The 15,619-nt window shown below is 44.6% G+C and overlaps 1 protein-coding gene across 11 annotated transcripts in view; it reads right to left on the reverse strand.

The window, feature by feature from the left end:
- Positions 1-9,350: 9,350 nt before the first annotated feature.
- Positions 9,351-15,619, reverse strand: part of LOC108389157 (zinc finger protein 337-like) — a 34,522-nt gene continuing 28,253 nt past the window's right edge. For 7 of the 11 annotated variants that reach the window (XM_073223054.1, XM_073223059.1, XM_073223053.1 and 4 more), the window contains one exon: positions 9,351-12,646. In XM_073223054.1, coding sequence (XP_073079155.1) covers positions 10,119-12,646 — 2,528 coding nt within the window. In that variant the 3' untranslated portion in view covers positions 9,351-10,118. The other 4 variants (XM_073223061.1, XM_073223060.1, XM_073223063.1 and 1 more) reach the window with 3 other exon arrangements.

The raw sequence follows: 15,619 nt of genomic DNA on the forward strand, positions 1-15,619 counted from the left end.
CCTTCTCTGTGCTACACTGCTCTCCCCGTGACCCCTCACACTGTGTGTACTAAACACAATACCCCTCCGTCCCCTTCTCCCTACCCCCGGCCCTCCCACACCCCTACCCTGTGGTAACCACTAGTTCCTTCTTGGATCTCTGAGGCTGCTGCCATTTTGTTCCTTCGGCTCTGCCTCATTGTTATACTCCACAAATAAGGGAAATCATTTGGCATTTGTCTTTCTCCCACAATGGCCCATCTTTACTTAGACTTTATTTCCTGCAAATTTGATGACATCCTGTAGCTACTGGTATTACAACTGCCAAGGGGACCACCTTACAAATTATACTTAATAACCTGAGGCTGACCTATAAAGATGAGTCTCTGCATATAATGACTTTCAGTTGCTACAGCAAAAGTCAGTGGCTCAAATATTGACTGTAACATCCTGAAGCCTGGAAACATTGACTGAGAAAGAATTAGAGTTGTCAGGATGTCCTGTACCTGGCCATCACCTCCTTTTAAGTAGCAATGTTGGATGGGTCATGGAATGCCACTAGACTGTCCCAAAGGGACACCTGGGGAACATGCCCAGCCCCACACTAGAGGACTGATCACACAGGCAGCTACAGATCCTCTGGGTTTGGTCTTGTGACTGCCGGCAAATTGTGCACATCGGAAACACAAATCAAACTGCTCTAATCCCCTAAACCTCCTTCCTCCCCTCGATGTTACCTGTCTTAGCCATGTTTTCAAGGGAAATCTGTACCCATTATGTCCATGTCCCTACATCCTCTTTTTCCCTAAATCCATTGCATAGTAGCCTCTGTCTTTGCCACTAGGATGAATTACACTCTCCGGGCAGGGAGGCACTTCCCAAGTTGCCAGAATCAGTGCTCATTTCAGGTCTGTGTTAATGACTTAACTGAGGCATTACACAAAATTGATTCTCCCTTCTAACCTCAGTACCCTTGACTTAGACCTCACCTGCACCCCCTCGGCTATATTGCCCCAGTACCTCTAGCTGCCAACAGTAAACACTACCTGTGCGTTTTGGTGGGCCCAGTCCCACGGGTTCCTGTTTAATTCTTGTTGTAGGCCAAATTGTGCTGGAGGCCAAGAGTTCCAGCTTTAAAAGCAGACACCGGAGTCTGAATCACAGCTCTTCCGGTACGTTGCTGAAAGTGCCTGAACAAGTTGCTTCCCCACTCTGAGCCTCAAATCCCCATTATGAAATCTGAATAATGATAGTAGTCCTTGCTATCCCTGTCAGGTGGGTTTAATGTGCTGCATGGCAAGTACCTAGCATCCGGTGTTCACCTGAAGAATTGTACTACCACCCACCCTGTCACCCAGCGTGTCCCCTCCGCACATCCCCTGCCTTTGTCTTCCCTAAGGCTGGGCGCAGCTCCTGTCTGGGCTGTTGCCGTGGTCCGGTCTCCAAGCTCACCACATCCAGCTCACCCTCCACATTCTCACCACAGCGGAATTTCTGGCACAAAGTCAGATTGTATTTCACTCTTGCATTTATACCGTCACTGTATTTTGTTCAGATAATTGTTCTACACTTGTCACCAAATATTGTAAGTAATTTATGCAGCTCAGATGCCTGTAAGTAAACCGTGAGCTTCTAACAGGGAACTAACAGTCTTGGTCATCCTCATGTGATGCAGGGCAAATGTTGAATGATAGATGCTGGATGGACAGATAAAAATCCAGGTCTCTGGAATTGGTTCTGTTGACACATCCTTTATAAATAACTTGTGAAATGATCGGAATAGAACCTGGTGCTTCTGACTGTACGGGGAACGCTTTATCGCCTGAGACTACACCACCAGCCTTAGATGTGGGCCTCTTCAAAGGAAACAGGCCTGCTCTCAGAAATCACTCTGAGTGAACTGTGAAATCGGGAGGTCTGGACACTGGGCTTGGGGAGGACGCAGGTACTGCCTATATGCACCAGCTTTTTTTTTTTTTTTTAGACTTCTGGGAAAGGAATTTGTTTTCATCCTCTTGAAGCCTGCCCCTCAAGTGTCACTACTCAAGAGAAAACCTTCTATAGAAATGGAGGTGTCTCAGTGAACAAGGCGGAAACCATTTCTGCATTCCTGAGTTTACCTTCTGGTAATGAATGAACGCAGTTCTCAAGTTTAAATACATTGGTCAGATTAGGCCACATTGAGTAAAGTTGTGTGTGCAAAGACTTGAACGTGTAATAATAAGAGACTTTGATTGTGAGACAGGGTGCTGTCAGCCATGTTTGGTGAGTATGTAATTTTAACTTAGACGTTTCTTGTATTTTTTATTTTGCTATCTTTAATGCACAAGTAAACAAACATTATGGTTACTAGACTCCCCTATTATCAAATCCCCACCACATATACCATTACATTCACTGCTCAACAGCACACTAAGATGCTACTCATTGTGGTTTTAATTTGCATTTCTCTGATGACTAGCGATGTGGAGCATCTTTTCATGTGTCTGTTGGCCATCTGAATTTTCTTTGGAGGAGTGTCTGTTCAGATACTCTGCCCATTTTTTAATTGGCTAATTTATATTTTGTTTGTCGAGGTGCATGAGCTCTTTGTTTAATTTAGGATGTCAAACCCTTATCAGATCTGTCATGTATGAATATATTCTCCCATACTGTAGAATGCCTTTTTCTTCTACTGACGGTGTTCTTTGCTGTATAAATGACAAAGGTTTGTCATTTCATATACTACCATTTGTTCATCTTTGCCTTTGTTTCCCTTGCCCAGGGAGATTTGCTCATTAAGAAGTTGCTCGTGTTTATGTCCAAGAGAGTTTTCCCTATGCTTTTTTCTAAGAGCTTTATGGTTTCATGACTTATATTCTGATCTTCCATCCATTTTAGATTTACTTTTGTCTGTTGGGTTTGGAGAATAATCCAGTTTCATTCTCTTACATGCAGCTGACCAGTTTTGCCAACACCAGCTGTTGAAGAGGCTGTCATTTCTCCATTGTATGTCCATGGCTTTTTATTGTGTACTAATTGACCATATACGCTTGGGTTTATATCTGGGCTCTCTACTCTGTTCCATTGTTCTATGGGTCTGCTTTTGTGCCAGTACCAAACGGTCTTGATTACTGTGGGTTTGTAGTAGAGCTTTTAGTTGGTAAGCAATATCCCGCATGCTTTATTCTTCCTTCTCAGGAATGATTTGTCTATTTGGGGTCTTTTGTGGTTCCATATGAATTTTAGAACTATTTGGGTTAGTTCATGAACAATGCTGTTGTTGTTTTGATAGGGATTCCATTGAATCTGTAGATTGATTTAGGCAGGATGGCCATTTTGACCATATTAGTTCTTCCAATCCATGAGCATGGGATGTGTTTCCATATATTTGTATCTTCTTTAATTTCTCTCATGGATGTCTTGTAGTTTTCAGAGTATAGGTCTGTCACTTCCTTGGTTAGGATTATACCTACGTGTTTCATTCATTTTTATGCAATTGTGAATGGAATTTTTTTCCTGATTTCTCTTTCTGTTATGTTATTTTTTCTTGTATTCTCTTTGATTTAGAGTCTGCATTGAGATTACTAGGTCCACTCTGATCTTTCTGGTCACTCTTTGTATGTTACATCATTTTCCATCCTCTCAGGTACAATCTATTTGAGTCTTGTATTGAAACTGTACCTTTTGTGGATAAGGTATAGTTGCGTCATGTGTTCTCCAGTATGCAAATCTGTTTTTGACTGGAATGTTTAATCTTTGACATCTAAGAATTTCTGGTAAGGTAGGACTTCTCTCATTTTGTTACTTGTTTTCTATATACTTTACAGAATTTTTGTCTCAGTTGCTACCTTGCCATATTGTTTTGTGTTTAGTTGATTTTCTGTTTTGAATTGTTTGAACTACTATCTCATTTCCTTTTGTTTTGTTCTGTACCAGTTTTCTTGGCGGTTACCTTTACCTTGTAATTATATTTAACACTCTATAGTTACAACAACTTTGAATTTATGACAATGTACGTTCATGAGTAGACAAAAACTGTGCTCTTTTACAGATGTGTTAACACCACTTTCAGTTTTGATATTAGAAATTGCACCTTTATTCACTGTGTCACCAAAAATATAAACTATTAATTTTATGGAACATGGTACCTGCTTAAGTTCCATAGAAAAGAAAATGCAGATGCAGAAGCCAAAATAATGACACTAGCTTGGAAATTAATAATTTGTAATGTATTTGCCTTTTAAATCATGTAGAAAGTTAAAACAGTTACAAACCCAGTTAGTATTAGTATCCTTTCATTTCACCCTGTGAGTCTCCCTGAGCATTTACCGCAGGGCAGGTCTGGTAGTAACTAAATTGTTCATCTGCAAATGACTGCTTTTCTCCCTCCCTTTTGAAGGACACTTTTGCCAGATACAAAATCCTCGGTTAACAGGTTTTTATTTTCCTTTCAGAGCTATGGAGACATGGGCCCACTGCACTCTGGCCTCCGGAGTTTCTGATGAGAAGTCTGGTTTGTATGAGTTGCTTCTCTTAATTTTGTAACATTCAACCTTAGCCTTTTCAAGTTTGATGTTAGTGTCTTTGCGTGATTCTGTGTCAGTCTTGTCTTTTGTGCTTTAGACATGTGTATATTTATGTCTTTCACCAACTCTGGATGTTCTATTTTCTCTCCTTTCTGGTTCCCTTGCAATGCTTATGTTGGTCCACTGCATGGTGTTATGCATGTCACTCAGGTCTTTTTTTTTTTTTTGGTATTTTTAATCTACAATCACATGAGGAACATTATGTTTAGTAGACTCCCCCATCACCAAGTACCCCCTACAAAGACTGTGACAGTCACTGTCCATCAGCGTAGTAAGAAGCTGCAGAATCACTACTTGCCTTGTGTTGCTCTGCCCTCCCTGCCTCCCCACCCCACATTATACATGCTGATCATCCTACCCCCTTTCTTTTCCGCCCCTGTATCCCTCCCTTCCCACCCATCCTCCCCAGTCCCTTTCCCTTTGGTATCTGTTAATCCATTCTTGGTTTCTGTGATTCTGCTGCTGTTTTGCTCCTTTATTTTTTTCTTTGTTCTTATACTCCACAGATGAGTGAAATCATTTGGCACTTGTCTTTCTCTGTCTGGCTTATTTCACTGAGCATAATATCCTCTACTTCCAACCATATTTTTGCAAATGGTAGGATTTCTTTTCTTCTTATGGCTGAATAATATTCCATTGTGTTTATATACCACCTCTTCTTTATCCATTCATGAACTGATGGACACTTAGGTTGCTTCCATTTCTTGGCTATTGTAAACAGTGAGGCGAAAAACATAGGGGTGCATCTCTCTTTTTCAAAGTGGGCTGCTGCATTCTTATGGTAAATTCCTTGGTGTGGAATTCTTGGGTGAAATCGTATTTTTATTTTGAGCTTCTCGAGGAACCTCCATATTGCTTTCCACAATGGTAGATCTTCCTTCATTTAGTCTACTGGTTTCCCATTTACAGTTTCATTGATTTCTGGCCCAGTGTTCATTATTTCTTGTTCTGCTTGCTTAGGGTCTATACTGCTCTTACTTTTTATCTTTATATGATAGATGGTTACATTAAAGATTTATTTCTTTTTCCATCCTTATGTGTGCATCACTGGCATAAATTTCTCTTTATAATGCTTTCACTGCATTACACAAATTGCAACAAATTGTTTTCATTCATGTACAAAATACTTAAAAAATATTTTTCCCTAGGACTTCTCTTCAACCCATGTGTCATGTAGACGTGCATTTTTAAATTTCCAAGTATTTTGGTATATTGATGTATGTTTATGGTATTGAGTGCTAGTTTCATTTGACTGATCATACAGTGAACCTTTTATGATGCGCGCATTAGCTTCTGGCGGCCACCATAACTTGTTACCCCAGACTGGGGGACTTGAACACCAGTTGATTTCCTCACAGCTGTGGAGCCCAGAATTCCAGGACTAAGGTTTCAGCAGGGTTGATGTCTTCTGAGGCCCCTTTGGCTTGTGAGTGGCTGTGTTCTGCTGCCTTCACATGATCTCTCTGTGCCTATGTTGCACTTCCTCATGTTTGTAATGACAGCATCCTATGGGGTTAGGGCCCAACCTACTGACTTCATGCACACTTGGTTACTTCCTTATACACCCGTCTCCACATGCAGTTACATTCTGAGTTACTGGGGATCAGGACATCAACATATGAGGTTCGGTTGGGGGGACACACCATTCAGCCCACAGCAATGTCTCTTCTTTTAAACATATTGTGGTGGGTTTTACTGCACAGAATGGTGTCCACCTTGATGAATATTTCATATGTGCATGAGAAAATGTGTATTCTGCTGCTGTAGGATCAAATATCCTGTAAATGTAAGATCCAATCATATCATAAGTGATTATCTACTCAGTTGAAATCTGTCCTAGTTTTCTGCCTTTTGCGTATTTCAGTTACTGATAGAGTGCTGCTTAAGTGGCCACCTCTTACAATAAGCATGTCTGTTTCTCTTTGCAGTGCTATCAGGTTTTGCTTCAGGTATTTTGAGGCTGTTTGGTGCACAGCAATTAAAGGTTGTGGTAATTTCTTGGAGTGTTGATCCCCTTATTACTATGCAATGCCTCTATTTGTCAAGGATAATTTTTCTTGTTGTGAAATTGGCTTCCTTTAAAGACAATGTATGTTCTCCAGCTTTTGTTTATGATAGCTATGATATACCTTTTGCCACTTACTTCACCTTGCAGTATTTAAATATAAATTATTTTCCAGAGAATATGTGGTTCTTTACCTTGAAAGGAATTGTTAGTTGGATTAGTATCTATCATAGCTGTGTTTTGCATTCACTGCATTTTCTCTGTATTTTTTCCCTTCTGTGAATCTGAACTTTTCACGATTCTGTTTCCTTTTAAGAAATCAATACTTATTTTTAAAAATTTGCAGCACTTCCAGTAGTTTATAAGCACATTAACTCACACAGGTTCTGTAAAATAATGTTATACTGTCTCATGGGCAGGTTAGATACCTTATGACAGTGTAATCCCAATTCTCATTGCATTCATTCATTGAACTTATTCAAAAGATATACATTATTGCTTATTATTTTGAAAATGAATCAGCATGTCCATTAAGAGAAATTGTATTTACATTGCCAGCACTCATTTATGTAAAACTGATATTCTCATATACTGTAAATTCATATATATGTACATTTCTCATATATGTATATGAATATACATTTTTTTTTCACTGACAAACATTTAACACATCCTACAAGTCAGGCCTACTGACAAAACTTTGCATTTTTGTTGCCTGAGAAAGGCCTTGTTGTCCACTTCTCAATGAGCATTATGGGATGCAGAATCTAAGGTTACTTTCTTTTTCTTTCAATTTGTTAAATATTTCGTTCATGTCTTGTTGGAGTGTGATTTCTAGAGGGGTCCAGCTTACCATTTTTTGCTGGATGCTAAAAATTATGGTACCAGTGCTGCTAAAGTAAAACCTCCATGAGATTGTATATTAATGATATGTTAATTTAAAAAATGATGTTAGGTATGACAGAAGTGGAAGTAACCAGGCCTTTAGTGTGGTTTTATACTTATCTCAGTTGGGCTGTTAGTATTTGTTGCAGCTGCGTGTCAGACGCGTCGGTGCCTGCTTCTGTCCTCTCGGTCTCCCCTGGTGGGCTTTTCCCTAAGAACTTGTTCTTAAATAGAGTGTCTGGGTTGTAATTTACTGCAACTATACCAGGCTCGATTGATCTGGTGGTCAAGTTTGGGGAAGAGTGTTCTTAAAACTTGTGACTAATTTCCGTAAAGTGTTCCCATGTCCCTGTACTAACCAGTGAATTTCGGAGGTATGGTTCACTTTCTTTAGCTTCTAGTAAAAAAGCTGGTTGCTTGCACATTATGTTCATGTTGAAATGAGCTCTTCCCAATGTTTTCAGGGATACTTGGGATCTGAAGCATCTCTTAGTGGCCCCCCACTCCTGTGTGTGACAGGAGAGCGAGAGGGAGGAGGAGCAGGCTAACCCCCCTTCCTCCCAGTCAGAGGCTGAGGCAGGTCTCAAGGTCAGGACCATGTTAGGTGGGTCAGTGCATGTGTGACATTTCTCAGAATAGTTACTTCTACCCACAGCATATTTTAAAGTGGTTCCATTTTCTTTCCCGTGCTGGAACCATGAGTTATTCTCAGATCTTCACTTACAATGTGAACATGCTGAAGGTAAACCTCATGAATTTGTGGTGATTTCTTCCCAAATGGCCAACAGGCATTGTTCTTACTGTTCATTTCTCCCACCTGGGAGTCTGATGGCAGGGGTGTAGTGTGCAAGGCCTGGTGCATGCAGGTCAGGCCGCATCGGCCCCTCTTCCTTCCTGAGAACATTTTCTAAGGAGGGCGTAGTCATGAATATGGGTCGCACCACTGAGCTCTTTCTGAAAGACACAGACCCGTTCCTTTGAAGTCTGACCAAGGAGGATGGGGTTTTCCTGGTTTCTGTGGGGATAGAATCCTAACTGCACTAAGCACCTGCCCTGAGTACAGCCCACTGTCCTGCACTTTGAATATTCACTTTTCCTACTTTGCCAAGACCCTGTGCTCCCTCACTCCCTCCTTTCCCTTTACAATGCCCATCACCCCAAGAAGCAATGAGATCTATACACACGCAGATACACTAACTGGCTCATGCAAATATGAACCCCAGGAAGTCCCACCACTCGCCATCTGGAAGCCGGTCTGTAAGCCTGAGACCTAGGGGAGCCGATGGCATGAGTCCCTGAGATCAGAACGCCCACGTGAAGCTCTCTGGTGGACCTGAGCACCCAGGGTGCAGATGTCTGAAGGCAGGAGAGGGTGGAAGTTGCAACTCCAGAAGAATATTTCACACTTCACCTTTTTGTTCCATTTGGGCCAATGATGCTGCCCACAAAGCTGAGGACAATCTCCCCAGTTTACTGAGACAAATACTCATCCCAGGGACAGCCTCCCAGAAACACCAGAATAATGTTAGCTCTCGGGGCACCCCTTAGTGTAGGGAACACAGTTAACCCCCAGTCACTGACTCCGTGTTGCACACGAAGAGCCTTCTGCATCCCAGTGTCCTTCTGCAGTGTTTATGGAGGGCAGCAGGGAGCAGTGACCCATTAGTTCCTCATCTATACATTCAAGTGCCCAAGTTATCACACCCATCACACCTATGCCTCCACGAGGGCATTCCCCCGGGGACGGCGTGGGAAACAAGTTGAGCACCTACCTGTGCCCACATGCCAACCTGCTCTTCTGCCAGACATGCAAGAAGCCTAAACCCTAATCCCTATTTTCCACCCACGTTGTCAGGCTGCTCTGAGTACCACTTGTGCGATGGCTCTCTGCAATGAAGACATTGAGATGACACTGAATAAAAGAAGGCTTTTATCTGGACAGAGAATGCGGGAGAACATGGGGAGGAGGTGAGGCTGGTGGGAGAGGGGAGGCAACAGGAGCGTTTGGTGGAAGAGCCCTGGGCTGCTGGGTAGCCTCAGGGAGGGCGTGTCAGCAACAGCCCTGCCCTGATCCCCGGGCTGTAATCACCGGCTCAGGGCTGCCCACGGGAAGATCAGTCAGTCACAAGACCCGGTCTGCAGGAGAGACATTTCCCCAGGATCCCGGGTAATTCACTCCCCTCCCCTCCCCTGCTGTCTGCTTCTCAAACCTGGACGTTTTGTGTCAGAATCTGCCTTAAATACTCAGAACCACGGAGACTTAATTTTCATGGATGGGGAGCATCTCCAAGTTCAAGTCTTGGTAGACCTGCGGATCTCCTTGGCCTGCGTGATGCATCTGCAAGCGGGGTCACGGGCTCAGCTGCAGCTTTGCACAGCAGCGGTTACTTCACGGGAATGGTTGACCACCATAGGCAGACCCTGAGGTGCGGACGGTCAGCCATCGACTAATGCTTTGGCCACACGCTGCACACAAGTGCTTCCCTGATGAGTGGAACCTCTAACACCCACACGTGTGATTATGGCTCACGTTCCTCTCCATGAAGCACACATGGGCCCTTTCCTCCATGTGTGCACTGGGGACTTGGGCACACTCCCTTCATACAAAAGGCTTCTCCCCTGAGTGTACCTTCTGATGTCTCTGGAGATTAGACTTACTCTGAAAACCTCGCCCACAATGACTACACAGAAAAGGTTTCTCCCGAGTGTTTCCGCTGGTGGTAGACGAGGGATACCTTGTGGAGAAAACCTACACCACACTCCGTGCACTCAAAAGGCTTCTCCCCCGAGTGTCTCCTCAGGTGGGAGGTAAGAGATGATTTCTTTAAAAACCCTTGTCCGCATTCCCTGCACTCAAAAGGCCTCTCCCCTGAGTGCGTCCTCAGGTGGTAGGTAAAAGATGATTTGTGGAGAAAGCCTTTTCCACAGTCCTTGCACACAAAAGGCTTCTCCTCTGAGTGTTTCCACTTGTGGGTTGTCAGGGATGATTTGTGGACAAAGGCTTTCCCACAGTGCTTGCACAGAAATGGCTTCTTCCCCGAGTGTCTCCACTGATGGGCGAGAAGGGATTTTTTTCGGATAAAGGCTTGTCCACACTCCTTGCAAACAAAAGGCTTCTCCCCTGAGTGTGTCTTCAGATGACGTAGGAGATACAACTTCATGCTGAAATTTCGCCCACAGTACCTGCACACAAAAGGCTTCACCCCCAAGTGTTTATTCTGATGGTTTACGAGACTGGGCTTCCACCTGAAACTCTGCCCACAATTCCTGCACACAAAGGGCTTCTCTCCTGAATGTGTACGCTGGTGGGAGTACAGGGATGGTTTATGGGAAAAGCTTCGCCCACACTCCTTGCACACAAAAGGTTTCTCTCCTGAGTGTGTCCTCTCATGGGAGATCAGGCCTAATTTTCGTTTATAGGCATGCCCACACGTCTTACACACAAAAGGCTTCTCCCCTGAGTGTGTACTCCAATGGGATTTGAGGGCTGATTTTCGGGAAAATCCTTGCCCACAGTCCTTGCACACAAAAGGCTTCTCCCCAGAGTGAGTCCTCTGGTGGCCCATCAGGTTTGATTTATGGGTAAAGCGTTTCCCACACTCCGTGCACACAAAAGCTTTCTCCCCTGAGTGAGTCCTCTGGTGCTCTATAAGGACTGATTTATAGATAAAGCCTTTCCCACACTCTGTGCACACAAAAGCCTTCCCGCCTGAGTGAGTCCTCTGATGGCACATCAGGGTTGATTTACGGATAAAGCCTTTCCCACACTCCTTGCACACAAAAGGCTTCTCCCCCGAGTGTGTCCTCTGGTGGTACATCAGGTCTGATTCATGGATAAAGCCTTTCCCACACTCCTTACACACAAAAGGCTTCACCGTTGAGTGAGTCTTCTGGTGGTGCATCAGTTCTGATTTACGGATAAAGCCTTTCCCACACTCCTTGCACACAAAAGGCTTCTCCCCTGAGTGAGTCTTCTGGTGGTACATCAGGATTGATCTACACATAAAGCGTTTCCCACACTCCTGGCACACAAAAGGCTTCTCCCCTGAGTGAGTCCTCTGGTGACGCATCAGGTTTGATTTATGGTTAAAGCCTTTCCCACACTCCTTGCACACAAAAGGCTTCTCCCCTGAGTGTAACCACTGGTGGGCGACTAGGCTTGATTTTTGGGTAAAGCCTTTCCCACACTCCTTGCACACAAAAGGCTTCTCTCCTGAGTGAGATCTCTGGTGGCAGATAAGGGTTGATTTATGAGTAAAGCGTTTCCCACACTCATTGCACACAAAAGGCTTCTCCCCTGAGTGAGATCTCTGGTGGCAGATAAGGGTTGATTTATGAGTAAAGCCTTTCCCACACTCATTGCACAGAAAAGGCTTCTCTTCTGAGTGTGTCCTCTGGTGGGATATCAGGTTGGATTTTCGGATAAAGCTTTTCCCACACTCCATGCATAGAAAAGGCTTCTCCCCTGAGTGTGTCCGCTTGTGGGAGATCAAAGCTGATTTCACAGTAAAGCCTTTCCCACACTGCTTGCACACAAAAGGCTTCTCCCCAGAGTGTGTCGTCTGGTGTGTTACGAGGTTTGACTTACTGCTGAAGTCTGGCCCACCCTCCCTGCACATATATGGAATCTCTCCTGGGTGCATCTTCAGGTGCAAGAAGAGTTCTGACTTATCAGTAAAGTCCTGTCCACTCTCCCTGCATGTTAAAGGATTCTGTCTATAATGTACTTCTCTGTGCTCGAGTACGTCTGTCTTCTGGCTAAAGCCTTGCCCACAATTCGCATGCATGAACCCCTCCCACCCTGAATTTCCTACTCCTTCAAAAACTTTGCCTGTTTCTTTAGGATTTACCTTCTGGGCTTGGCTGCCCTCTATTTCCACCACTGAGTTCCTTTGCCCCAGACTTACTGCCTGGGTGGGGTGTGGGCTGGAAGGTATCCCAGACATCAGACTCCCCCTCCTCAGCAAGGTCTGGGAGTTTTCTGTCTCTTGACCTTCTGCCCAATCACTCTGGTCGCTCTGCTGAGAGAGTTCTTCCTGCTCTTTTTCCTGGTGCTCCAGCCCAGGATTCCTCAGCTGTGGGTAATTTGTTGCACGTGCACCTGCAGACATCTGAGCAGAATGGTCGTGAATTGTGTGCCTCAAGAGGATGTGCTGAGCGGAGGTCAGTGGGCAGCAGGGAGAGAGATGGATTTCTGGCTTTGCTTCTGCTGAAGAGAAAAAGTGCCCCATCAGGATGGTCACAGGCGACGCAGCCTGGACCACCACACAAGACAAATGCCACCACCTCCCATGAGGGTTGCCCTCCCAGGCCCTGCTCTTCCATCTAGTTGGAAGCTGCTATCTTCTCTTGGAGAGAGCAATGTACACACTAGGGAAGGATTTTCTTCAGTCTGTTATCTGACTTCAGGTAGTGCATCATCTAAGTTACAAATGCTACTGAGCCTCAGGAGGGAGATCTTCCTGTGTGTGACAACATGGATCGTCCTGAGGTCATCATGCTGACTCATGGAAGACAGACAAATCCCACACAACAGCACCTGTATGTGGAATCTGAGAAACAGAAACAGAAATTGATGGACAGGCAAGGAATCTGAAGGACACCAAGGGTGGTGGAGGAGCTGGCAGCTGGCAAAACAAGGTGAGGGGATGAAGCTGTGCAAACTTCCAGCTATAACATAACTAAGTCACAGGAAGTAGTGTACAGCACAGGGAAGATGATGTAATTAATTTGTGACACCATGAATGGGAAGTAGTATTATCATGGGGATCATTTTCTAATGCATAAAATAAATCACTGTGGCCTGAAATGAATCACACCTGAAAATAATAGGATGTTGTACGTCAATGACACCTCAGTCAAAACTGTATGAGATGTCACCTATTGTGTAAACACACGAGAGGCTCCACAACACATGGACTACATCTTTGCACGAATTGCTGGGCCCTGTACCCTTCCCGCTCGAAACTCAGTTTCTTCCACTTTTGAGTCCCCCACTCCAGCCGACACTGACGGAGGTTTTTCTGTTCTTTGGACAATGCTCCTTCCTGACTGGGCAGAAGGAACACCAAATATACCCACATAAATCTGCTTGGATTCATGGTTTACTTGGTCTGAGTTCTGCTCAAAGGTGACGTGGTCAGAGAGGCCTCTGCTGTCTGCCCTGCATGACCACATCACCCACTCCCAGCCCACTGTACTAACGCTACCCCCACGTGCTTCTCTGGTAGTGCCTTCACAGCACTTCTTTCCTGAAATCACAGAGGCGGTTAGGGGTGCTCCTGTGCCTACCGCCACTCAGGTAAGTGAGAGGGAGGCGGGATTGGATGGGCCCCTTCAGTGCTGTATTCCCAGGCTGACAACAGAGGTTGGCATGGAATAAAAGGCCAACTGATGATTCATGAATGAGTATCTTCTATGAATAACCAGGTCCCACTACTATGATGTTTTAAAGGTGAGCAATTAAGAAGACTGAAAAGAGTCACCTTTGCTGAGAAAGGTGGGAAATATTTTAGAAGACTTGATTTTTATTCTGCAAGCTGCTCACCATTAAGTGCCAATGTGAGAAAATAATATATACACACACAAAATGAATACAAAAACCACCTCTAGAAAGGAAATATTTACATTGGCTATTGTGGCTACAAGAAAACAAAACATGTTCAGAAGGAAAGTCTGCAGTAAAAGGAGAAACTCCACATTGACTGAATGCACTCCTGGTGCTTTTGGCCATCAGTGTGCAGACAGTCCCAGCACATCACCTGGCACCTCTCAAACGTGTGACTTTCTGAGTATTTACATGTCACCCGAGGGCTTCCAGTTACTCTCAGTGGCTTCTGACCATTCCGAGGATACAGCGCTAGCTGCATCTACGAGATCTAAGAAGTAAGAGTGTCTGGGCTGGCAGCCTTTGTTCTGTACCACCTGGGACACCCCAGGTTCCTGAGCCCACTGTGCTGGCTTCAAGCCCCTGCAAGGGCCCTTGTCAATCCTAACAGGCCTGACATGGAGTTGCTTTTGTAAGAATTCTGTGGTCAAAATATGAACACTGGGGCCATGTTTCAACACTCACAGTCTGACAAGTTGGTGGCAGAAAGAACCACTCTCCTTAAAATTCACTGACAGATAAATCAATGAGCAACTGTGTTGGGGTGGGAAAGGAGCTGCTATGCTCGGGAAAATACAGAGCAAGGAAAGAGAAAGACGTCCAAAATCTGAATGAGCTCCCTCCATGCAGACCACACGGAATGGGCAAGTCAACAATGTATTGGTGTTGGCACAGAAGGCCTGGTACAATTCCACTCACATCAAGGTCCAGAAGCGACCAAGTGCTGCCCACTGGGCAGAACCACAGCAGTGGAGGCCTTGGGGGATGGAGAGGTGGGGAAAAGACTGGGAAGGGGCCTGTGGAGATGGGCTGGGGAAGAGCAGGGCTCAGCTCACCCACATGCATGCACGTGAGAACGCATGGCCTGTCACTGCAGGTCTGCACATGTCATGGTATTCGGACTACAAAGACCCGCACGGAAACTTCTGAATATTGGTTAGATGGACTTCCATGCAGTAAGGCTCATGAGTTATACGAAACAGTGTGTGAAACTCCCTTTGACAGCACCAGACATGAAACGGGATCTTGGACAAAAGAGGAAGGCACAGATGGGAAAATATGTCATCAAGAATATACAGCAAAATGCTAGGTGTTGAATACAACAAATAAAAATTTCAGAATCTTGGCACAAAGTATTGTGGGATGTAGACTTAAAAGACACATGGGGAGAGGTTAAAGAGGGCAGCATAAGAAGTGAGACAGAGAATCCCTCCAAGAAACCACACATAATATGAAAATACAGTTAATACAACTAATCCAAAAAGAGCAACAGGAAAGAAGACTGAGCCAGGCTCATACACCTGGGAACAGAGCAGACCTCACTAAACAGGGTGATGTACAAAGCCCTGATCAAACGGGACTCAATCCCTTCCCTAAACCCAGCTCACTGGAAGAAGAGAAACAAAGCGGGGTGTGGGTTGAGCCTGAGGCTGCTAAACACCCAGCCCTGGAGATCTGCTTTGGGAGCACAAACCATTGCATTTTGCCCTGAAGATTAGTGGGGTTTGTAAAGCTAAGAAAAGAGGAATACTCAAAGGGACTGAGATTCCAGATGTATCTGGAAAACAGTCATCC

The sequence above is a fragment of the Manis javanica genome, chromosome 15, assembly GCF_040802235.1.
Source record: "Manis javanica isolate MJ-LG chromosome 15, MJ_LKY, whole genome shotgun sequence".
NCBI classification, from domain to species: domain Eukaryota; kingdom Metazoa; phylum Chordata; class Mammalia; order Pholidota; family Manidae; genus Manis; species Manis javanica.